Here is a 26863-nt window from a genome sequence, read left to right as displayed (position 1 = left end):
CAAGATCAAAACATTAGAATCTTTTTTGACTCCCCTTTTGTGTGCACCCACTTAATTACCACATTTAGAGATTCTGCCTCTGCAGTATTACTCCCACCATCTTGTCTTATACAGTTAATCCCTCCACATCCTTTCTCTAACACGATAGCTTCTTCTTAGCATCTCTAGTTTTTCTCTCAAACTTCATATAGACCTAAACACTTTTCTTCTCTTCATTGCCAATCTAATGGGCACTTTTATCTACTTCTTCAGCTTCAGCCTTTACTTATGATTGCTAGGTATTTTCAGCTCCCCCTTTTTGATTTTCTAGTCCCTTGTTTCTTACTGCCTACTGAACTTCTTGACCTTAAACTTTCCACAGTTTCCTCAAACTGTCCAAAATTAAACTCAATGTCATATCCCTCAAATCTGCTCCTCAGTTTGGTTAATGACATCTTCTCTTACCCAGTTGCCACAGTGGAAACTTCCCGATCTTTGTCTTTCTTCTTAACATCACTCAAATTCCATCAGCTACCATCTCTGGACCTACACCTATATAATTACATTTTTGTGTGTTTGCCTCCTTATCTGCTACTATGGCACCCCAAAATAGCTGAATGGAATACCACTACATTTGGCAGTGAACATATGGGATATGTGGCATTTATAAGACTCACTGTAAACATTCTGCGGGGTGTGTTTTAGGGCGCCATTACAAGGAGATAGCCTCAGGAGTAGCTGAAACTTTGGTACAATAAAAGCTCATATGACTGCCTGACAAGAGAGAATTACTCCACAAATTAAAATTCCATAGACAGAGAAAACAAGCAGTAGATTCAAAACCGAGCCCAAGGTCAACAGTCACAAGGTCAGATGGACAGACGCTTTTAATTGTAGAATCAATATGAAATTGAGCTGTTTCTCACAAGGACAACTCTTTGTGGTTGCTTCAGGGAGGAGCAGCAGGGGTTTATATACTCAATGATAGTTAATTATTTTCTAAAAGACATTTGGTGAGACAAAGTTAAGAGTAACACCAGATGCATCGGTTTCATATGTACTTAGAAAACTATCTCGAGAAGGCTGTGTCATTCATTTGACTTCAAGCTAACCTGCCCATATCATGAAAAAGAATCTATTCTACTTTTCATGATTTATTGAAGGGAAGGAAATTGCAGAGTTGCCTATAGCCATAGCTTTTGCCAGATGCCCTATGATATTGTTTTTCTCTTTTGGAAATGGCTACCATGGAAATGGTTCATTTTTTCTTGAGTTCAAGATATTAGAATAGGGTTGGGACGCTTTCTGATGTTAACCCTGTTCTCATCCTCTCTTACTTGGATTGGTGCAGTAGCCTCTTATTTTGTCTTTCTTCCTCTAAGCTCTTTTCACTCCATTCCATATTTATTGCCAAAAAAAGTTGTTTATTTTTCTAAAGGACAGATCTGACCATATAACTTGAAAACAACTTGACCTACACTAAAATCCAGATACCGTAAATGGCAAATGAAATTTTTCAGTATCTCATTCTATTATCTTACTTTTTTAGCTTCACTTCTCATCACTCTCCTTCACCCATCATACATTTCAGCCTGTTCCTTAAATATGCCATCAGCTTTCTTGTGTTCACTCCTAGTACATGTTTTGTTTTGTTTTGTTTTTAATTAATAGAATTTCTTTTTTCAAGCAGTTTTAGGTTTACAGAAAACTAAGGTGAAAACTATGGAGAGGTTCCATAGTCTCCCCTTCCCTTTCCTATTCTTAACATCTTGCATCAATGTGATACATTGATGGGCCAATATGGAAAAATTATTAACTGAAGTCCATAGCTTACATTAGAGATCATTTTTTTTTGTTGTTCAGTTCTATGGGCTTGGACAAATATATAATGACATGTATCCACCATAACAGTATCATACAACATAGCTTCACTGCCCCCAAATTCCCCTGTACTCCACCTATTCATTCCTTTCTCCCTCTCCCCAATCTCCTGGAAACCACTAAACTTTTTACTGTCTCCAAGTTTTGTCTTTTCCAGAATGCCATATAGTTGGAATCACAAAGGATGTAGGTTTCACAGATTGGCTTCTTTCACTTTGCAATATACATTTAAAGTTCTTCCATGTCTTTTCAGGGCTTGATAGTTATTGCTTCTCATCACCAAATAATATTCCATTGTCTGGATGTGTCACAGTTTGTTTATCCAGCCGTCCACTGGAGGATGTCTTAGTTGCTTCCAAGTTTTGGCAATTATGAGTAAAACTGCTGTAAACCTCTGTGTGGGCCTGTGTTTTCATATCAGTTGGATAAATACCAAGGAGCATGGTATCTCATTGTTTTAATTTGAGATTCTCTAATGACATAGGATATTAAGCATCATTTCATATCCTTGTATGTCATGTGTGTATCTTTTCGGTGAGGTGGTTGTTTAGATCTTTTGCCCATTTTGCAGCTGGATTGTTCTTTTTCTTGTTGTTGAATATTAAAGAGTTCCTTGTATATTTTGGATAGTTCCTTTATTAGATATGTGTTTTGCAAATTCTTTCTTCCAGTCTGTGTCTTGTTGTTTCATTTGCTTAACAGTGCCTTTTACAGAGCAGAAGTTTTTAGTTTTATTGAAGTCCGACTTATCGATTTTTCCCTTCATGGATTGTGCTTTCAGTGTTTTATCTCAAAAGTCATCACCAAACTCAAGATCACTTCCATTTTTTCCTGTATTGTCTACTAGCAGTTTTATAGTTTGTGTTTTACATTTAGGACCTTGATTCATTTTGAACTAATTTTTGTGAAAGATGTAAAGTCTGTTTCCAGATTCTTTTTTTTGCATATGGATTCCCAGTTGTTCCAGTACAATTTGTTCAAAAGGCTATCTTTTCCCCATTGAATTGTATTTGCTCCTTGGTAAAAGAACAGTTGACTAAATTTTTGTGGGTCTGTTTTTGGTCTCTCTATTCTGTACCATTGATCTATTTGTCTATTCTTTCACCAGTACCACGTTTTCTTGATTGTTGAAGCTTTATGGTAAGTCTTGAAGTCTGGTAGTATCAGCACTCTAACTTTGTTCTCCTATAATGTCCTGTTACTTTAGTACATATTTTTTGATCAATAAGTTTTTCCACTAAAATGAGTTGTTTTATTGGCTAAATAATGTTAACAGTAATAACAATAATATTTAATGCACATTGAACGCATACTATACGTCAAGCCCTGTGCTAAATGCTTATCATGGTTTATCTCATTTAACCCTCTAACAATTCTAAATGATATGCAACATTATTTTATCTATCTGTCAATCTATCTATGTGTCTATCCACCTCTTCTATTATTCACATTCATGCCCAATGTCAAGGCCTAGGGCTTATAAATACTAAGTGAAAGTGCTTGGATTGGGACTCTGGCTCTATAACATTAGCCAGCACTATACCATCTCCTGTATGTATAGATATATATATGTCAGAATCCAGACGGGTAGAGAGAAAAATAGATACTATCTAGATCAGAGCCAAGATTTTGGTTTCAAACTACTTTAGAGCTGGAGGAAAAACAGACAACAAAGGCTAATTCCTCCCACATTGGCTGTCAGGCGTTAGTCTGCCTGCAAGAGCGTCCACAGTCAGTTTTGCTTTTCCTGTGTCTTTTCTAGTTACCTCTTGTATATGACATTTCCTAAATCATGATTAAATTAATGTAATAATAATTTATAACTTTATACAATTTTCCTCTCTTTTGCTAGATGCCACTGCTCATTGTATTCCTCGCTCCTGTCCCTGGCTGCAGAAGAATATCCCCTTCAAAGTGAACCATGTTTTTTGTTGCCTTTGAAGATTATTAGGTGGGCCCTTTTGGTTTAAGGATTTCAGGGTAATATGTGTAAATAGATAGAGGCTACATAAGGGAATGACAAAGGAGGAGTCCTTGCAGTCCTGGAACCTGGGCTGCGTTGCTTATGAAACTTTCTGATCGTCATCTATTGGTGGGGCTTTGCTTAACTGGGAGGGTTTCCCAGGTTGTTAGTCCCAGAATGACTTTTTGTCTTAATGAAGACAGAGTAAGGATACCCCTCTCCGCTGCCCCCAATAATTTTCATCTTTAAAGACCTCTTGTCCGGAAGACATCCAGTCTACTAGACTTCTTCCCCACACAGTAATGATGCCCTCTGGGCATTTCCTCATACCAAGTCACTTAGTGCCTTGCTAGTCACACACTATAAATGCTACTTGGTGTGTACTACATGCCTGACAATGCACAGGATACCTTACAAACATAATCTTCATAATAAATCTATGAGATGGGCATAATTATATCCACTTTCTAGATTAGAAAACCGAGGATTCTAAGTAATTTGTAGAAGGTAACACAGCTGGGAAAAGGCAGATTGTTTTTCTACCCTGGCTGGCTTGACTCCATTGCTTATGTCAAATCCTGATCTTCGTCTCCATGCTCATTTCTTATTACTTCACTATACATTGAAAACAAACAAACAAACTCATAGAAAAAGAGGTCAGATTTGTGGTTACCAGAGGTGGTGGTGGTAGGGGGGATTGGATACAGGCAGCCAAAAGGTACAGATGTCCAGTTATAAGATAAATATTAGGGATGTCAAGTACAGTATGATACATATAATTAACACTGCTGTGTGTTATATATGAAAGCTGTTAAGAGAGTAAATCCTGAGCTCTCATCACAAGGAACAATTTTTTTTCTATTTCTTAAATTTTGTATCTATATGAGATGATGAACGTTCACTAAACTTATGGTAATCGTTTCATGATGTGTATACATCAAATTATTTTGCTGTACACCTTAAACTTATACAGTGCTATATGTCAATTATATTTCAATAAAACTGGAAGGAAAAATATCCTGATCTTTATCTCCAAGCTCATTTCTTATTACTTTGCATGCTGTTCTTTGATTACAAGAATGATTCTAAGAACCTATAGTTGCTAGATTGATGGAACAAAATCCTGTGGTTCAGTTGTGACTGGCAATACATATTTGAGAAATAGCTTGTCTCTCTTAGTGACTGATGCAGACAGGAAACAGAGGGAGTCTAATTAGGTTTTATGAAGCCAGACACTCGAAGCCTTGGCTTGAGGGACACCAGAATTGAAAGGGGTGAACTAAGTAAGAAATCAGACTTAGTACTGAGTCATTCAGTAGTCCTTACATATCTTAAATTAGCGACTTGAAAGATGGGTTAGTTAGTCTCATTTCATCCCTCTTTAGAATTCTAAATAGCTTGAAAGATTTATTCAGCTTCCAAACTGACTTCATTAAAGCCAGAGAATAGCTGGTGTTTTGGGAGAATTTAACCACCTCTGCCTAATTGTGTTTCAGGTTTGTAAAATTATTGGATTGGTACAGAATGTTTTGACTACCATACATAGAGCAAAAATGATTCTAAGCCTTTTCATATTTAGAATGCTAGAAGTCTTCTCTGTGTCGAATTTGACTGCAAATTCATGGAGCTATGCCCCTGGTATAGTACATGACACTTAGTTTGGTCTTAGTAAACAATTGTTCTATGAATAAAGAATGAGTTGTTAGATTTTAAAATGTTTGTGCTTACTTTTGTTCTTTATAAGGCAATTTCTTTTCTTCCACCCATTCCCCTCCCTCTATCCTGCCTTGGATTAGGAATGCTTGCCCATGAACCAAAAAAGCACATCTAGGAGATGTCTCATTGCTGCATGTTAAAACTTGTGCGCACATGAATTTAAGATCCCTTTGGGGGTACCCTTCTCATGCCTGTCATTCAGAATCTCATTCAAGTTTATTCTCAGGTCCCAATCTAATATCTTCTGAATTGCTTATTCAGGCTACCACAGTGTCCTGGGCCACTTCTTTGAATTCTAGTCTCCTTAACCTTTTTATATATTCCTAATATATAGGAATAGTAAATGCTGCCGAGTCAACAGAAACTTAAATGTTAAACCTGCCACATCTCTGCAACATATTACGGCAGTTCCCTGGAGGCTAATGTTTATTAACGACTACTTTGAACCTGAATTCTATGAAGAATGTCTGGGTATTGCAAGATTACTTTTATAAGTGCATTTATTTTCTGTTTCTACCATCCATCTTAGGTGACCTGCATTGACTATTTGGTTGCATCAGTTTGAAACTTAGAGGCTGTTTATGTCTCTGTATTGGTTGTAAAGGTTCATGATGATTCCGGTAGAGCTAGTGAAATCAGTCTAAGCTTTTATTTCTCTCAGAGTTTGAAATTTGGGGAGAGAGAGGGCCAAGAATGTGTGAGATTTATAACTTCAAACTTCCATCTATCTCGTATTAGATAATAAGCGGTCATTCAAACTTAGTTTACAAGTTTCTTGGGTTATGGCTGTCAAAAATTACACGTGCAAAGGTATGAAATTTAAGTAGCTAGCTTAAAAAGACTTAAACCTTATGATAATTAATCAAAGCAGTATTTTCCAAACTTCAGCCTTTCAAGTTCTTTTTGATTTTGCTCGTATGTGCTTATTAACTGCAGATGATTTCTTTTCTATTTTCATTGAATTGACTCAGTAAATCTAACTATCTTACTGAACCTCAAACTTTTGTGGTGCCAATTATTTATATTTCTAATGAATGTTAAAATAAATACATAGCTATTGAACTAAAAAACGTTTTTAAAAAAATAAATTTTATTTATTTATTTATTTATTTTTTGGCTGCGTTGGGTCTTTGTTGCTGTGTGCGGGCTTTGTCTAGTTGCAGCGAGCAGGGGCCACTCTTCATTGCGGTGCGCGGGTTTCTCATTGCGGCGGCTTCTCTTGTTGCAGAGCACGGGCTCTAGGCGCGTGGGCTTCAGTAGTTGTGGCTCACGGGCTCTAGAGCACAGGCTCAGTAACTGTGGCGCATGGGCTTAGTTGCTCTGCAGCATGTGGGATCTTCCCGGACCAGGGCTCGAACCCGTGTCCCCTGCATTGGCAGGCAGATTCTTTTTTTTTTCTTGCGGTATGCGGGCCTCTCACTGTTGTGGCCTCTCTCATTGCAGAGCACAGGCTCCGGACGCCCAGGCTCAGCGGCCATGGCTCACGGGCCCAGCCGCTCCGCGGCACGTGGGATCCTCCTGGACCTGGGCATGAACCCGTGTCCCCTGCATCGTCAGGCGGACTCTCAACCACTGCGCCACCAGGGAAGCCCTGGCAGGCAGATTCTTAACCACTGCACCAGGGAAATCCCTAAAAAACATTTTTGAATCAACTAAAATCATGCCTCATAATCCCCAGTCTGCCTGTTACATCCTGAGACTCACTGGATTAGTAACTACTTTGGGGCCTACACTGAGGATATTCTTTACAGGAAAATAATACAGTATCGTACCATAGGTTGTCATTTTTTGGACAATCTTGGCTTTAGGATATAAAGTAAAGGATGTAGAAGAACCCCCATGCCTCTGTTTTACCTTCTGGTAACTGCCATCCAGAAGTTTGCAACAGCGAGCGTTGTCAGAAAAGCCAAACGTAATAGGCACACACGGCTGGAGAAAAGTGCTAATACAGCAACACCAACTGTGCCTCCTCTGCCCGAAGTGCAGATGTGTTATTTTCTAAACTAGGGGGAGGTTTCTTAGTGTAGCCACTCAGGGTGCTGTGAGAGTTGTGACATTAACAAGCCTCTGCTGCGGTAGCTGCAGCTGCTCGTTGGTGTTTTATCTTTGCCATGCTGACATCCGAATCGCAGTTGTGTTGTGATGCTTTTGACAGCTGTCCGGAGAGAACGACCAAAGAGAAGAGCAGGTAACGCAGGCCGTTTGTGCAAAATGCTTATTAGGTGGGATGCTTGGGCCAGCAAAGGGATGGGGAAGAACGAAACCAAGTGCCAGCTCCTCCTCATTGAGGGACAAAGGGAATCAATCCGTTGCTTTTCTTCTGGAAGCGTGGGGGAATTTATTGCTTACCCAACAGCGATGAGCGCTGTGTTTCTCTTTATGAAACAGAGCGGATTGAGAGGGGTGGCGGTGGCGGTTGGGAAGTGAAACTCCACTAGGGAATCCCCAATTCTCTGCCCTCTTTCAGGTCCTTGAGCAAAATGGGAAATGGTTCCGTGAAACCCAAACATTCCAAGAATCCAGATGGCCACTCCGGGAACCTCACTACCAGTGCCCTCCGGAGCAAGGTGACAGAGCTGGAGAGAGAGCTGAGGAGGAAGGATGCCGAGATCCAGGAGCGGGAGTACCATTTGAAGGAGCTACGGGAGCAGCTGTCCAAGCAGACTGTGGCCATTGCAGAGCTCACGGAGGAGCTCCAGAACAAGTGCATCCAGCTGAACAAGCTTCAGGATGTGGTACACATGCAGGGAGGAAGCCCGCGTCAGGCGTCTCCGGATAAAGTGCCTCTTGAGGTCCACCGCAAGACCTCGGGATTGGTCTCCCTCCATAGCAGGAGGGGAGCGAAGGCTGGTGTGTCTGCTGAGCCCACCACCCGAACCTATGACCTCAACAAACCCCCTGAATTTTCCTTTGAGAAAGCGAGAGTCAGAAAGGACTCCAGGTAAGTTCCCACCCGCTTTTGGACTCAGGTGGCCTTAAATATTATGAAACATTAGAACGCTATTTATTGAGTCTCCTCAATGGAGAAGCGCATATTAACCCTTTCAGATTTTGGGATAGAGGGGCTTCTGAAAGGGTTTTGTTTTGCAACAGCGTCTCCCTTTAAGTAGAACTTCTCTTTAAAGCAGGACCCCTGCTTTACCTGGACTTTGATTTGTGATTTGCATAACTGAGGAACCGAGTTTACAAAAGTCATTTCTGTTATCTTGAAAACCCTAGGGGAGTGCAGAGGTGGTTCTAGGGAGTCTGCCCATCTCTCTTCCAAAGAAGTAGACTTAACGGGTGTACACAAATCACACTGAATTATGAATATGTATAGCAAAAGCCACTTCTTAGCACTTAGTTTGCAAGTGTCATGAAAAAGGGATAAGCTGATGCCTCTGAGGGGGGTGCATTCATTCATTCATCCCACAGTTTTAGTTAAGCACTGCCTTCTCCCAGCCACTGTGTTAGATGCTAAGTATATATCAGTGAATAAATAGACACAGAGCATTTCCTGTGGGAAGATAGTATACCCAGAAACAAGTAAACATTGTGTAATTATTAATTAAGATGAATGATATGATGAAACTGACAGTAGAGTGGGTGGTGTCTGGGATTAAGAGGGAGAGAAGGTCAAGGAGGGGACAGAATTGGGATTGTCATGGAGACCTGGTTGAGGAGGTGACCTTTAACTGAGACCCAAAGGAGAAAAAGGAGAATAGACCAGGTAGAAAGGGCACTTACTTCAGGCAGAGGGAACAATTAAAAGCTAGAATTAATTTTAAAAATAAGGATTTTTAAAAGAACATGTAAATATTTCCCACAGTATTCTTGTGTGTGTGTGTGTGTGTGTGTGTGTGTGTGTATGGGTACGTTTCTTTTCTGGCTCAAGTTTGAATTTCCTAACCAGGAAAGATTGATTAGAGACATTATGGTTAGGGTCTCCTTTCTGCACTATTTTTAAATGAGTAAATATTTATCAGTTGAAATTAGATCTTTTGCCTTGATAATGTCTTGGCTGAGCCTGGGTCCTTCTTGCAAAATCCAAGATTTGTGAAATTAAAACAACTTTAATTTATTCACACACATGAATAATATAAATCAAGATAAAACATTTGACTTAAACAAATAAATGATTAATTTTGATAACAGGATTATAAAGGGAAGTTTAATTCATCAATTTGTTGACAGTGCTTGGCACATAGTGAATGAGCAATAAATGTTTGTTAAGGAAACAAGTCATGCCGGATTATAAACGTATAATACTCTGTGGTTGAAAGAATCTGATTGACGTTAGAGTTCAGAAGACTTTTTTTAAGCCAAGAGTTTATTTATTAGTTGGCTTAGAAAGGTCTTCTGTATTCCCATTGCAAAAATAATAATTATTTATTTTTAATGGTGTGAATTCAGAAATTATAAATGTTGCTTACGAACTTACGCTTGTTTTTCAAAAATTGAACATCATAGTGTTCTCTTTTGATGTATAAGAGATATATGCACATATAATAATTGTATTATGCATTCTCTCTATATACGTACTATACACATACATATGTTATACATACTATATGTGTATACATAAGACAATATATTGTTTACCCACAAAAATTCTTTCAATAACAATGTGCTTATATATCTAGGAGAAGTGCGAGAGAATTTAATAGTAATTCATCTTCTTTGACCCTCTTCCTACATATTCCACCAGATTTCTCCTCTTGAATGAAGATTATTTTCAATTATTTTTTCCAAAGACTTATGCCCGTCTTGAGGCAAAACACTATTCTCCTGGTGTTAGGTAACAGAACAATCCAAGATAAGTACATTCTACTGTATTTTTTATTAGCTCTATTATAACGAGGTAGAGGAAATCAATAGCTAAGCACAGTTAGTTTTTGGGCCAAACCATCTGTCTGTAGTGAGTGGGACACAGGAGAGGAAAGACATTACAGCCCTTAGAAGGATGGATGAATAAGGATGAGCAATGATTCCCCTCATCCATCATAAAGGCAGGCCCAGTGGGTACAAGTTTGTGTTGGGGATACGATGAAGAAATGGGATAACTGATTCCTTAATGATTAAATCCTGAAGAGACCAAATTAGATTATTTATGCCTTCATAATCCCTTTATACTTTCATAGAGCCTTTTAGTTCTAAATTGAAAGTTAATTAGAATATGGGAACCACTCTTTTGTCATTGACTGGTTTATGTCTTATTTCCCCTTGCAGACATTTGTACCTGAATTTTCCCTGCAATTTCCCTTACAAAATGTCTTTCCCCTTAAGTCTGGAATAAGTGGCTAAACGCAGATAACATCAATTCAGAGATTTAAAAATGTCCAATTCTTTGAAAGTGCTCAATATTACAATTCATTTTCCATTTTCAAATAGTTCCAGTTTTAGAGAAAGTCTGTAAGTAAAGTTTGGATAATTTATCCAAATATAAATTTTATACAGTCTTTATATACAGTCTTTATACAGTCTATCAAAAATTTTGGAAGAAAAAACTTTCTGGAAGTTAGAACATTAGAAAAGATGAGAGCACCATTCATTGATAAAAGGATAATGCAGTGTCCATTGGTTTGGCTACTTTTCCAAGCAGTTCCTGTTAGATAGATATTAGAGAATTTAAGGTAACAGTCAAAATGGAGCCTTCATTTAGTTTTAGGTTCTCATGATTTATTTGTTGAACTTTATAAAGTTTCCTGGCTGACTTTATGAATAAATTTGTTTTTACTAATACGTGTCAACTACATTTTGGATCAGGTTCTCCCTCCACACTGGATCAGAAAGTCATTGAATGGTGTTTTAGTCTTTTTGTCAAACAGTATGTCTCTGATGAGTACTTACCAATGAGAAAGAAAGTGGGGGGAGATTCCAGCCCTCCTGCAATCAACAGCGTTGGGGAGATATGAAGTACTGAGAGAAACCAGAGAATAACATTTGGGGGGATGATAGATTTCGAATTTGAGGATTCAGATTCGGTAATTCATGAGAGACTCTCAAGCCCATGCCACCGCAGTCTGCGAGTTTGCTGAGGCCCCTGTGCTCAAATGTATTGTAAATGACAAGTGAACCTCAGCAACTGCCAGGAAGCCCACTCATGCCATCTTTGTTGTCTTGTACCCAGCAAGTGTACTTGTAAGGTAGGAAGGGGGAGCTTAAATAGTATAGTTGCACCTCCCTGCTTTATTTGGAGGAACTTATATGCTCTAATGGCATTGGAGAACTCTTTTAATTTGTCTCTTGCAAAATTCAAGGGGCTACTTTTTAAGATCAGGTTCTAGAATAACTCAGTGCTGTTCAAGAGAATTTTCTGCAATGATGGAAATGTTCTAGAATCTGTGTTGTCTGATATGGTAGCCAACAGCAGAATGTAGCTGTTGAGCACTGGAAGTGTGACTAGTGCCCCTGAGGAATTGAATTTTTAATTTCAAGTTATTTTAAAATTAAATAGCCACATGTGTCTAATGGCCACTGTATTGGATACTACAGTTCTAGATTATGTGGTTTTGACTGTAACCGCTATCTTTTGAGGTGGGAATTGTGACCGTAGTGAAGTTTGAGAGAACTTACAGACAAAATAAGACCTGTGTTCGGTATTAGGACAATGTCACAGAAAATGAAAATGAGCCTGTCAGATTGAGGTGGGCACAATGTGGAATCCCTCTTCAGCTGAATGGAACCTGCAGTCTATCATAGCCTTTTGTAGGGACTTGGCTTTGTGCCCACTGACCATTTTAGATCTTCAGAAGCATACAACCATGTGGGCATGTAGCCCGTTTTATTATAGGTACTCAGCCTTTCTGAAGTATCATAAATCATGATGAGTCAGAGCATTCCAGTATATCAAATACTCTGATCCCTGATTTAATCTATTATAGTAACTATCAGAAGACTTTAGGGCTGGAAGAATCTTAGAGATTGTTTCACGCTTCTCCCCTATTGCAGAAGTGAGGAAACAGGTGCAGGGGAGTGGCAGAATAGGCCATGGTAAGTGGCAGAGCTAAGATTAGAACCCAAGATTGACTTTGAAACCAGTTCTTTCCCTCTACAATCCCAAAAACAGTTGCGCAAAGACTGGATTTGCCTCTGGGTAGGTGTCAAGCCAAAAGACACTACCAAACCAAAGAGCAGGAGAAGGAAGGATTTATTACCTGCAGCAAGTAAAGAGAACACTGAAGATATTTCCCAAAGTAGTATGTCCCTGAACAGCAAAATTGGGAAAGTTTTAAGCTAAGGGTACATGCATATTTATGAAGGGGCTTGGGCATTGTATGCATATTCATGGAGGAGAATTCAGTGTAGAAGTGGGGCAAAGACTGACAGAGTCCTGGCTCTAGTTGACTGAAATCAATAAAGGTCAGCATGATCATTCCTTAGGTTCCAGTTAGTCGGGTGGTTGAGTGCTTGAGGGAGTTTTGGATCCTGCAGAATAGCTCAAGAATATGCTTCAGACTGATCTTTATCTTTGAAATAGAACTGGGAGTCTTTACAACTGACTTATTGTCTCCAATATGGTTATTTTCTGGCCTGATCAAGAGCAAGCATTGTGGCCAGACTTAGATCACAAAATGGCTTAGGCCTAAAATGACTTCTCTTATGTCAAGAAAGATATGTCTGGTTCTCTTCCTCTGGGGGTCCCCCACCCTACCTACCTATACCAGTGTTCTTAACCCACAAAGATCAAAGGGCTCAAGTCAGGTTAGTTTGGGCACCAGTCTGCTTTATTTTGATACACTGTATTGGTTGGTAGGAAGAACAATGCTGCTTCCCAACTTCTTCCAAGCAGAGTTGAGCAGAGCTTACCCATTTCATTAATATTCACCAAGTGCTACATCCTGAGAGCTCAGACCTGTGTGAAAAGGACACAGAGAATGGATTTGATCCATCTGATGGTACAGACTGATATATATGGAGGGGCACGAATGGGTTCTGAAACAAGTACAGAGCTTCTCAGGGCTGAGAACTGAATATCAGTGGCAAAGGTGGGTGAGAAAGAGCTCAGATCGCATTTCTGTCCATGTCTGACCTGCCTTGAGCACCAAGACAACCATGCCTGCAGAGGTCAGACCTTTTACTGAAATTAAATTTTCTGTTGATGTAGACATTGCTTAACAAACTTCAGCACCAGCAGAACAAAATTATGAGCTCGTGCAGAATGTCTGGTGGAACACAGGCAAATTAATCAGAGACATCTGGCAAGTCGCTGGTATGACTTCCTTTCACTGAGAACGCTTTAACTATCATCTGAAACTATTGTTCTTCTTTGAAAAGGAGAGGTAAAACAAAGACTTGCCATCAGACTTCAGATGTTGACTCTAGTTTTAGGAAGGACAATGAGTCTCATTTGTTACTCCCACCCAGAATAGGAGCAGAATAGGTAAAAGTGGAAAATGCTAGTGAGTAACGCATTTAAACAAGATGTGGAAAAACAGCCAGGAAGAAAGAGTATTTTTGTTATTATTTGTTCTTCCTTTCAAAAGCAGTGCCGAGCATTTGAATGTGCGTTACAGAAATACAACTCTTTTACTGAGCAGAAGTGTTTTCATGGAATGATAACGATAATAGTAATAACAACATTTATACATCGCTAATGATGTGCCAGGCACCACTCTGAGTGCTTCACAAATATTGGATTATTTAATCCTCACAACAAACGCATGAAATAGATATTATTATCACCATCATAATAGATGTGATTATGTATCATTTTATATATGAAGAAACTGAGGCTTACAGAATTAAATAACTTGCCTAAGGTTACACAGCTTTTAGTATTGGAACCGGGATTCAAAACCAAGAAATCTGCTATCTAAAGTCTGTTCTAAATAAGGACTGACTGTCTAGCACAGGGAACTGTATTCATTATCTTGTAATAACCTGTAATGGAAAATAATCTGAAAAAGAATACATATATATAACTGAATCACTTTGCTGTATACCTGAAACTAACACAATGTTTAAACCAAGTATACGTCAATAAAAAGTCTGCTGTAACAACTGCAATATCCCACTATATCAAAATGAAAATTAGAGGAGGATTCTTCATATTTTAGTTGGGAAGCCTCGTAAAAAATTAAATAAATAATTAGAAATAGATACGTTTCTAATTTTTTTTCCATATGGTTACAAACAGCTCCCTGCTATTGTTGTTAGGATGTTTGAAATCAGAATGTTTTATAGCAATAACGTGCATTTAGACATCCAGATCAGAGCTGGCTACTCAGGGATGGGGTGAGAAAACCAAGCGTTTGGGCAACTGCTAGACGTCTGTTGTTTTCTGTGTATTATCTCATGGAGACTTGCCTGGTGAGGTAGGTGTTACTTTAACCTTGGACCAAAGGGGAAACGGAAGCTCAGAGGCGTTCAACAGCTTGCTCAAGGTCCTCTGCTGAACCAGGTTTCCAGTGTGAGTCTGCCTGATGTGAGAAGTGTGTTCTCTACCGTTGTGTGCACGACTCTTAGAGCCAGAGCAGCCTGCAAAGTGAATGACTCCCCCTTGGGGTTGGTGAGGGGTGTAGAGGGGATAGGCAGTGCTGTTAAACTTCAGAAAAAGGAGAGGTTAGGAGCACGGAGGAATTGAAGAACCTGCCTAGAATTGGCAGCTGCCTTGACACCTCAGAGAAGTGAGATAGATTTTGGCAGATTTTCCAGAGTCTTGGCACCCAGCGCCCGGGACTTCCTGCCCCTGCCTTTTCTTCTTTCTCTCTAGAAGCCAAAAGGCCTGGGCTCTCCTCACTCTGCACCCCACCTAAGCCCTCTCTCAACCTCTCAAATTACCCTCTGCTTGGTTTATAGCCACCCTCTGTTCCTTCTCACTTTATCCTCACATCTTCCAGTCTGTCAGTTGCTAGGTGTTAGGAAAAATGTGTAATTAAGCCTCAGGAAACACTCAGGACTCAAGGACTAATCGTTGTGAAAATCAAAAATCGAAGTGCTGACTCGGAACCACCTTTCCCTTGCCTGGTGGTCGGCGTTCCTGAGTTACAGCATGTTCTGTGATGTGTTTATACTACTGCACAATAACCACAGCCATTTTTGACCCCATAGGCTTGGCTAGAAACATTCCCTTTATGCCTTCAGATGAACACATTCAGTTCAACAAATGTTTATCGAATATTGAATTCTTTAGTTTTGTTTTCTTTCCTTTCTTTTCTGTAGTTCTTTCTGTCTCCTCTCCCCCATTTCTTTCACTTATATGTTTATTTTGTTTGCTCCTAATTTTCCTCCTCTCTCAATTTCCTTTGAATCGTTCCAGGAGTGGTTGTTTGTCATGACAAATTAATTTGAATTAGTAAATTCCAAGCATCAACTTTCGTAGTCTTTTTGGGGTTTACAAATCAAGCTCTGAGAAATATGAAGGAAAGAAAGATCTGTAGCTTCCAGTCTCTTCTCTCCAGATGAGGTGAGAAAAAGGGAGGTAAAAAGGGATAGCCCTTGGAACCAGAAACTCAGGGAAACCCAGGTGTGTTTGTTTTCTATTGTTGGATAACAAGTTACCACAAACTTAGCAGCTTGAAACAATGCATATTTGTTATCTCGGCATTTCTGTGGGTCACGAGTGTGGGTGAGGCTATTTAGGTCATCTGCTCAGGGTTTCAGCAGGCTGCAGTCAAGGTGTCAACCGGCTGTGTTCCTTTCTAGAGCTTTCTAGTGGAAGAGGTCCTCCTGTAAGCTCAAGTGATTGTTGGCAGAATTCAGTTCCTTGTGGTGGTAGGACTGAGGGCCCCATTTTCTTGCTGGCTGTCAGCCAGGGGCTGCTCTCAGCTCCTAAAGGTCTGCCCAGAGTTCCCTGTCATATGTCCCCCTCATATGACAGGGGCCCTCTCACAACATGGCTGCTTTCTCCTTCAGGGCCAGCTGGAGAATCTCTTTAGTGTTGACTAAGATGAAGTCTTATATAACATACGCTGGGTGACCCTCCCATCACAGTTGCTATATTGTGTTGTCAAGGAGCAAGTCCCAGGTTCCATCTCCACTCAGGGAGAGGGGATTATATAAGAGCTTGACACCAGATGGGTAGAGACAGTGGGGCCATCTTAGACTTCTGCACACCATACCGGCCCCTTTGCATCTCTGGTATGAGATTCTCTGACTAAGTATCTGGCCATGCTAGATATGTAAAGCCATATATAAAAAGCCCAGAGTCTTGTACATGCATATTCATAGGAGGGAAAGCCCTTCCTTTTTCATGCTACAATATGAATGAATCTTGATGACTTTATGCTAAGTGAAATAAGTCAGACTGAAATTATTCCACTTTATATTAGGTACCTAGAGCAATCAAATTTCTAGACACATCAAGTAGAATGGAAGTTTCCAGGGGCTGGGAGGAGCAGGGAATGGGGAGTTATTGTTTAATGGGTACAGAGTTTTAGTTTGGAAAGATTAGAAAAGTTCTGGAGATGGGTAGTGGCGATAGGTGCAAAATAATGGGAATATACTTAATGCCACTGAGCTGTGCACTTAACAGTAGTTAAGATGATACAGTTTGTGTTGTGCATTTTACCACAATTGAAAAAAAAAAGTCCTGGGGCTGATTTGACAGCATACCTCTAAGTGCCAGGCTGTTTCAAGTTCCATATAGGATGCTGGAAGGAGGTAGAGTGATGATTTTCTCTTTTCTTATTTTTTTTTCTCTTATTGGTTATCTTGTAAAGGAGAATAAGATACAGCAAAGTCTTGTGACAAACGAACATCAATTGATTATTGTTAATTAATCAGCCATTAATTACTTAATAGTAATTAATTGATTGCTTGTTGAGCCTTCAATGGAGGCTTGTTCCCAGTGCTGTGGGAAAATAGAGGGAATGAACAACTTCAAACTCCCTTGTGTTTTCTTGTTTACAGCTGTAATTCTTAAGCTTAAGTGCACATTGTAATCACCAGGGAAGTATTAAAAAATATTGATGTCCTGGTACGACCCCGAGGGAGTCTGATTAAATTGGTTTGAGGTAAAGGCCCTGGGTATCAGGATTTACAGAAGGTCCCTGGATGATTCTAATGTGCAGTGACAATTGAGAACCATTTTTTTTATAGGAACAGGCTTCCCTGCAGCTGACTCTAGAAATATTCAGTTTGACACTCTAAGAGCAATGCTCATTACAGGCATCTAGAGAACTATTTACCATTTCTACCTAATTACCATGCAGCGCAATGATGATTATGCATATCACTGAGTGTGTCAGACTAACTTCCTTATATGTTTTGGTTTTCAACATTTCATTATTAAGCTCTGTTCTTTGATGCTCCCGGAAATTGAATCATCTGCACACATTTGAGAAAGGGAGAGAGAAATGTTTGCTGTAAGCATGAAGTAACAGTAAACATGATTCAATTACAACTGTACTTAATTATGTGGGCAATAGGGTAAGAGAGTTGACAGGACAAAGTCATGCTCATTTTCTGATTATTCATGGAATGACCTCATCTTTTCATCCTGGTTTCTCAAATTATAAACGTGTGCATTTATTAGCTATTTTTTTCTTGCTCAAAAAATTTTGGGGAAAAGTAAATAGATGTTTATCTTGCTTATTTTCTGTGCCTGTTTAGTGGATGATGGACATTTCCCACCTCCACTCTTGTCTCTGTACCCAGGATTTTTAAACTAGGAGAAAGAACTTGAATGTCCTTTAGTATTAATTTTGTTGAGTCCCTATTTTGTGCCAGGTGCAATTCTGATTTTAGGTAAGAGGATGAAGAAAGTGTTGTCACCCTTGAAGATCTCGGTCTCTTTGGGGAAATTAAAATGTATTGCAGTCTTGTGTGATTGATATTCTAAGAGATGGGTGTACAAAGGACGGAGGGAGCATCCTGTGCTTGGTGGGATCAGGGACACCTCCATAGATGAGCCGACATTGAGCTGGGTTTTGAGGAGATATGGATGGCTGGGAGACCAAGCGGCCTGACACATTTGGGGACCTGCAAGCAGTGCAGTGGGCCTGGGGTACCCCGAGCACAGGGAGGCTGGCCAGGCGGGGGACCTGGATTGTCAGGAGTTTTACTCACATTGTGAAGGAGTCTCCCTTAATAAATAGTGGCGGTTCGCAAGTATAGAGTTTTTAGAGCTATTTTAACTCGAAGATTTTAAAGTTGCTGGTAATTTGCTGACATATAATAGTACAGCTATTCCTTCTGTAATATATTTTATGTGCCAGGCCATGTTCTTAGTGCTCAGTATTGTTAACTAACTTAATTCTCATAGAAATCCTATGACCTGTGGACTGTGTTTATTGTCATTTTATAGCTGAGAAAACTTGAGATTAAGTGACTTGCCCAGAGTTCCACCGTTCGTAAGTGGCAGAATTAGGAATCAGACCCTGGCATTCCAGCTTTAGATCTTGGGCCCTCGACAAATATGCCTTCTAATATACTTCCTATTTGTATATATAATTAAGTTATGATATGCCACACAAGTAAAGTTGCCTCGGCCTTTGTGCTCACAAGAAATTCTTGACAGATAAGAAAGTAGGTGGAGGCCCCTGGTCCCTGCTTGGCACTGAACCTTGTGCAAAGAAGTTTGCAAGACACATGCTTTGTCTGACCTGACAAAAACAAACAGTGAGAACACAGGCTTCTAGTAAACAGTTCCAGAGAAGGAAGATTGAGGGCCCAGCTTAACAAGAACTGTCAGTGGACTTTGACAAATTAAACTTCCTGAAGCAATTTAGAGGACAGGAATTTATTGCTTCAAAGAATATTGATTATGTAAGTAGGGGGTGTAAAAGGATTATGGCACACTGCCACTGATGTGCATACATTCGAGATCCAACCCTATTGGAGGAACTTTGAACTAAGCAGAGAATCTTGGCAGTGCCTCTTTCTTTCTTCGTGGTTTCTAGAACTTTTCATACCCTTCCCCACAAAAAGCATACCATAACCACTACTATTGCCAACTACTACTATCACTGCCATTTATTAGGCATATATTAGTACCTTATCTGAGTTAATGTGCACAGTATCCTTATGATGCAGGTATGATTACTCAGCTCTATTCACAAAGAAGAAATCTGAGGTTCAGAAAGGTTAAGATCACACAGCTAGGAAGTGGCAGAGCTGGGATTTGAACCTAGGATCTTCTGCCTCCAAAGCTATGTACACATTTTATTTATTAAATGAATTTTTTATTGACGTGAACAAATCATAAAGTGAACACGCCCATGTAACCACCAAACAGATCAGGAAATCAGAAGCCCCTTCTGCTCCCTTCCAATCCCTATCCATTATCTACTTCTAAGGTAGCCACTATCTGCACTAGTATTATCATAGATTACTATGCCTATTTTTGAACTTTATGTTAGTGGAATTATAGAGTATGGACTCTACAGACTCTGGCTCCTTTAGTTTATATAGTGAGAGTCATTTATGATATTGTGTGTAGTGATGGTTCATTCATTATCGTTGCTCTATAGTGTTTGTTGTGACTATGCTACAACTTCTCAGTTCTACTGTTGATGGACATTTGGTTGATTCTGGTGTTTAGCAATTTTGAATAATGCTGCCATGAATATTTTTGCACTTTTGATTTATATATGATTTATGATAGGTATATAACTAGGAATGGAATTGCTGGGTGGTACATTTTATCTAAGTTCACATTTTTGTTTTATAAATTTATTTGTTTTTTACTTATTTATTTTTGGGTGCATGGGGTCTTCGTTGCTGCGCATGGGCTTTCTCTAGTTGAGGCGAGTGGGGGCTACTCTTTGTTGCAGTGAGCGGGCTTCTCATTGCGGTGGCTTCTCTTGTTGTGGAGCACGGCCTCTATGCACGTGGGCCTCAGTAGTTGCGGCACGTGACCTCAGTAGTTGTGGCTCGTGGGCTCTAGAGCACAGGCTCAATAGTTGGGGCACATGGGCTTAGTTGCTCCACGGCATGTGGGATCTTCCCAGACCAGGGATTGAACCCATGTCCCCTGCATTGGCAGGCGGATTCCCAACCACTGTGCCACCAGGGAAGTCCCTAAGTTCACATTTAATATAGATTGCCAAATAGTTTTCCAAAATGGCTGGACAAATATATACCCCCCACCAACAGTGTATGAGTATTTCTACTCTCCATCCTCACCAGCATTTAGCACTGTCAGTCTTTTTCATTTTAGCCATTCTGGTGGGTATGTTTATGTTGTGGTATCTCATTGTGGTTTTGACTTTCTTTTCCTTGATAATTAACAGGGTGAACACTTTTTAATTTATGTGTTTTCCATTGATGTCTGCTTTCCCTCTGTATCTCTGTAGTACAACCGTTGTCATAAATCAAGTATCTATATATGTTTAAGTGGGTTTTAGTTCTTTCTATTCAGGTCCAAAGGTCTTTTTTGTGCCTCCTTGTGCCAAGAGTATAGTCTCTCAATTATTTTGATTATTAATAATTTTTTTTTTTGGCCACGCCTTGCAGCTTGTGGGATCTTAGTTCCCCAACCAGGGATTGAAGCCAGGCTCTCGGCAGTGAAAGCGCAGAGTCCTAACCACTGGACCGCCGGGGAATTCCCAATAATAATTCTTGATATCCATTACCTTAAGTCTTCTAGTTTTGTTATTGTTCTTCAATGTTGTGATGGCTATTCTTGGGCCTTCTTATGATTGTAAGAATTTTAGAATTAGCTTGTCAATTTTCATAAAAAATTTTCTAGAATGTCGATTGAGATTTCATTGAACCTGATCAATTTGAATAGAATTGACATCATTAAAAAATTGTCTTCTCATTCATGACTCTGCTATATGCCTCCATTTATTTAGCTATTCTTTCATTTCTTTTAATATTTTGTAATATTGTTTGTAGAGGTTTTACACATTTTTGTTATATATAATCTTATATAGTTGATCTTTTTAAAATGATGTCATTTAAAAATTAGCATTTTCACTTTGATACTGAGATATAGAAATACGATTGAGTTTGTTTACTGACCTTGAATCCAGTGAGATTATTGAAATCACCTATTAATTTTGATGGTTTTACCCTGTCCATTCTTTTGAGTTTTCAATTTACATAACCATGTCTTTTGGAAAGAATGACAATTTTATTTCTTCTTTTACTGTGTTTGTATCTTTGATATATTTTTTCCCTTTTGTTTCTTTTTTTCTCAATTTATTAAGTTTGCTCAGACTTTTTATTCAGGGTGGAATTGAAGTGTCCCATTTCTGATATCTGGAGGAAAGCTTTCAATATTTCACATGTGATATGATACTTTCTGTTTTTGTTTTGTTTTATAGATTTTTTATCAGATTAAGGAAATTCCCTTCTATTTCTAATTTACTAAGTGTTTTTTTTTAAAATTTAAAACTCATATACAGGTGTTTAATTTTATCAAATACTTTTTCCTCATACAATAAGATTTTGCTATGTATTTTTCTCCCTTATTCTTTTCATGTGGTTAATTACATTAATTTTCAATCTGGTCTAGACTTGTTTGTTTTTGACTTTTGTACCTATCTTCATTAGGAATATTAACCTTTAATTTGTCTTTGTTGTAATATGGGTTTTTGTTATTAGGCTATTCTGACACTCTAAAATAAGTTGGGAAAAATTTCTTTTTTCTATTTTCTGGAAAAGATTATGTAAGATTAATAATTTTTATCCTTGGGCTTCCCTGGTGGTGCAGTGGTTGAGAGTCCGCCTGCCGATGCAGGGGACACGGGTTCATGCCCCCGTCCGGGAGGATCCCACATGCCGCAGAGCGGCTGGGCCCGTGAGCCATGGCCGCAGAGCCTGCGCGTCCGGAGCCTGTGCTCTGCAACGGGAGAGGCCACAGCAGTGAGAGGCCCACGTACCTCAAGGAGAAAAGAAAAAATAATAATAATAATAATTTTTATCCTTAAGTATCTGGAAAACTTAATGGTAATGTCACCTGGGTCTAGAATTTTCTTTGTGGGATAGTTTTTATTTCTTTATTGCTAATCCAATTTTCTGTTTTTTTCTTATATAAGATTTGATATGCATATTTTTCTAGGAAATTTTCATTTAATCTAAATTTTTAAAATAGTTATTCATACTGTCCACTCATTTTTCCTATCTGTAATATCTATAGTGATGTCCCTTTTCTCATTTCCAACACTGTTAATTATCCTTTCTCCCCAACCCCCCATTTGCCATGAATTTTTCGGTTCTATTTGACTCTTCAAATAACCTATTTAGGGCTCTCTTGATCTTCTTCATTGCACTTTTTTCTTTCTGTGTTATCTGTTTCTATTTTGTTATTTCCTTTTCCCTTTTTTGAGCTCAATTGCTTTTCTTTTTCTAGCTCTTTGAGATAGAAACTTAGTCATTCATTTTTAATCTGTTTTCTTTTGTGATGTATCTATTTAATACTGTAAGTTTTCCTCTTAGTATTGATTTAACTGCATCCCACAAGTTTTGATAATCACATTTTTATCATTTATTTCAAAATATTATCTGACTTCCCTATGATTTAATCTTCCTTTGATCAATGAGCTGTTCAGAAATATATTACTCAGTTCTCAAACATTTGAGGATTTTCTGATTATTTTTGTTACTGATTTTGTTATTGATTTCTAGCTTAAATTTTTAGCTTCTATTGTTTGCAAAGAATATACTCTGTATTATGCAATCCTGTGAAATTTGTTAGGTTTGATTTACAGTCCCCATAAGGTCAGTTTTCGTGAAGGTTCCACGTGTACTTGAAAAGAATGTGTATTCCGAATTGGTTGAATACAACCTTTAAAATAGCTATTAGGTCAAGAGATTAAGTAAAGTTTGATAATCAAGAGTTTAGATCTTCTATCTTCTAACTAATTTTTGTCTGCTTATTCTATTATTTCTTAGAGAGATATTTTAAATCTCTCAAAGTGATTGTGGATTTGTCTATTTCTTCTTTTAATTTTGTCAGTTGTTTTTTTGTCAAGTTGATGGTATCTAACTAGATGGATACACATTTAGAATATATGTATTTTCCTGAACATATCAATATAAAATATTCCTCTTCATTTCTAGAAATAATGTCTTTCTTTAAAGCCTACTTTCCTGTATCAAGGAAAATTTTCTTTATACAGGCATACCTTGTTTTGTTGTGCTTCACTTTACTGCACTTTTTTTTTTTTTTTTTTGTGGTACGCGGGCCTCTCACTGTTGTGGCCTCTCCCCTTGCGGAGCACAGGCTCTGGACGCGTAGGCTCAGCGGCCATGGCTCACGGGCCCAGCTGCTCCGCGGCATGTGGAATCTTCCCGGACTGGGGCACGAACCCGTGTCCCCTGCATTGGCAGGCAGACTCTCAACCGCTGCGCCACCAGGGAAGCCCTACTGCACTTTAAGATATTGCATTTTTTACAAATTGAAGGTTTGTGTCAACCCTATGTCCAGCAGATCTATAGGCACCCCATTTTTCTGACAGCATTTGCTCACTTCATGTCTTTGTGTCATGTTTTTGTAATTCTCACAATATTTTAAACATTTTCCATTTTTACTGTATTTGTTATGGTGATCTGTGATCAGTGATCTTTGATGTTACTACTATGATTTGCTGAAGGCTCAGATGATGGTTAGCATTTTTTAGCAAAAAAGTATTTTTTAATTAAGGAGTGTACATTGCTTTTTAGACATAATGCTATTTCACACTTAATAGTCTACAGTATAGTGTAAACATAACTTTTATATGCATCTGAGAAACCAAAAAATTTGTGTGACTCACTTTATTATAATATTTGCTGTATTGTTGGGATCTGGAACTGAACCCAAAATATCTCTGAGGTATGCCTGTAATTGGTGTTTACATAGTATATCTTTTTCTGCCTTTTTACTTTGAACTTTTCTATATCATTATCTTTAAGGCATACCTCTTATAAGCAACATATACTTGGTATTTTCTTTTTTATTTATTTATTTTATCAGTCTGACAATCTGGTCTTTTAATTGGGGTATTTATTACATTTATATTTAATGTAAATACAAAATATTTGGGTTTAACATTAACATCTTACTATTTGTTTCTTATTTGTTTCATTTCTTTGGTTTCTTTTTCTCTATTTTCTTTCCATTTTCTTGAATTAATTAAATACATACTATTATTCCATTTTCTCTTCTAGTTAAACATTCTATGTCTAATCTTGTAGGGGTTACCCTAAATTGTAACATGCATCCTTAACTTGTTCAATTTCCAATATAGATTAGTGCTTTTAAATTATGTTAACTAACTCCATTTACTGACCATGCAGTTTTGGCTGATTGTTTTCATACATTTTGTTTATCACATATTTCAAACTGTACAAGGTATTATTATTACTCTTTTATAAAGATGAGCTTCCTTTAGTCACCCAGGTATTTACTTTTCCCATTCGTTCTTTCTTCTAACATCTACTAGTTTCCATCCAGGATCATTTTCCTTCTCTGTTAAGTCTGTTGCCAACGGAATAACATTTTGAAAATATATTCATTTTGCTCTCATTTTTGAAGGCTGTTTTCACTGGGTAAAGATATTGGAATAGGCACTCTGAAGCACTTTGAAGATATTCCACTGTCTTCTGGTTTCCATTATTTCTGTTGAAGAGTAAGTCCGTCCTGTTGTTGGTTGTTTGAGGTAATATGTCTGTTTTCTCCAGCTGCTTCATAGATTTTTCTTTTTGTATTTCAATAATTTGACTATGATGGGACTAAATAATTTTTAATGTATATATTTTGTTTGGAGTTTATTGTCTATGGCTTGATACATTTTCATCGATTTAAGAAAATTCTTGAATATGTTACCTTCATGTATTGTTTCAGGCCAATTATTTCCCTTTCTTTGGTGGTCCAGATTACATATATGCTCAACTTCTCTATCATGCCATATGTGTCTCCTGTGTTTTGATTTGTTTTTGTTTTTATTGTTCTATTTTCTGTCCTAGATCTTCTCCAGTCTTCCATCTGGATATATTCTACCTGCCCATATTCAGTTTGTAATCATTTTCAGCTGTGTCTTATCAGATTTTAAACCCATCTATTGAGGTCCAAGCTTCAGATATTGTATGTTTCAATTCTAGAATATCTACTTGATTTTTAAAAAGGTTCATGTTCTCTGTTGACATTTTCTATTTTATCCTTGGTTTTCTTAAACCTATTATAGTTGTACTAAAGTTTGTGCTTGATACATACAATTTTTTTAATCTACTGTGGGTCTGTTTCTATTGTTTTTTTTCCTCTTGGTCTTCAGTCATTTGATCTTTTCTCCTGGTATGCCTGTTAGTTTTTGATATCATGCCAGATACTCCTTATGGAAAAATTATAGAGAAAATTTGAGTCCTAGATTTTGTGAACATCCTACAGAAAATATTCACCTTTGCTTCTCACAGGCAGTTAAGCAGGGGCAAATAATTTTAGCCAAAATAGGAATAGTTTCAAAGTTGGTTTGGGACTCTTTTTGCCTGTTTTTTGTTAGTCTTTACTTCTAGTTTACAGCCCTTTAGATGTCCCATCTGAAATTCTGAGTGTTTACCAGGATCCTCTTTCATGGTGTGTCTTGAACACTGACCTGTGTCTTCCCAATCCTTTGAGACTGCCAAAACTCTGCTTCATGCTGCCTACAAATCAATAAATGCCTTGAAGGAAAAAGCAGAGGTGAATGTCAAATTCATGTTCTCTTGTTGATCATCATTCATCAAGCTGTTGCTAAGTTGATAGTTCTCCAATGCCGTCAAACAGATTTGTAAATATATATTTTAATCAACTTTTATACTTGTTTTGTGTGAGCAGGGAGAGTTGTGCTTATAATAGCTGGTCTATATCATAGTTATAGGAGAAGTTGCAAACTTCATACTCTTAATCACTGCTGTATGCGGCTTTGTAAACAGAAAATTCCAGACAAGACCCACTCCTCTAAGTATTTATGATTTAGTTTGGAGAAAACCTCATAGAGAGAACTCTTTTCTTTCTTTTTTTTTTTAATATATTTATTTATTTATTTATTTGGCTGAGTTGGGTCTTCATTGCTGCACATGGGCTTTTCTCTAGTTGTGGCGAGTGTTGTTGTGGTATGCGGGCTTCTCATTGTGGTGGCTTCTCTTGTTGCAGAGAGACTCTAGGCATGCGGGCTTCAGTAGTTGTGGCACGTGGGCTCAGTAGTTGTGGCTCATGGCCTCAGTAGTTGTGGCTCACGGGCTCTAGAGTGCAGGCTCAGTAGTTGTGGTGCATGGGCTTAGTTGTTCCACGGCATGTGGGATCTTCCCAGACCAGGGCTCGAACCCATGTCTCCTGCACTGGCAGGTGGATTCTTAACTACCATGCCACCAGGGAAGTACTAAGCACTCTTTTCTAATAGAATATTACAATGTGTTTATGGACTAAACTAAATTAAGAGGATCTGGGAACTCTTTGAGGCTATGGGCCATGCTTTACTAATTTTTATGTCTTAAGTA

General features: G+C 38.4%; 1 protein-coding gene across 2 annotated transcripts in view; it reads left to right on the top strand.

Annotated features, from left to right (window-relative positions):
- The first annotated feature begins 8015 nt into the window (after nt 1–8015).
- The window catches only part of PRKG2 (protein kinase cGMP-dependent 2), an 85790-nt gene continuing 66942 nt past the window's right edge, over nt 8016–26863 (top strand). For both annotated transcript variants that reach the window (XM_004316075.3, XM_004316074.4), the window contains exon 1: nt 8016–8480. In XM_004316075.3, the coding sequence (XP_004316123.1) occupies nt 8020–8480 (461 nt within the window). In that variant the 5' untranslated portion in view covers nt 8016–8019. The remainder of the gene's footprint in view (nt 8481–26863) is intronic.

The sequence above is a fragment of the Tursiops truncatus genome, chromosome 5, assembly GCF_011762595.2.
Source record: "Tursiops truncatus isolate mTurTru1 chromosome 5, mTurTru1.mat.Y, whole genome shotgun sequence".
Taxonomy (NCBI): Eukaryota; Metazoa; Chordata; class Mammalia; order Artiodactyla; family Delphinidae; genus Tursiops; species Tursiops truncatus.
Note: the sequence above shows the minus strand (reverse complement) of the source record. Positions and strands in the feature narration are given on the sequence as shown.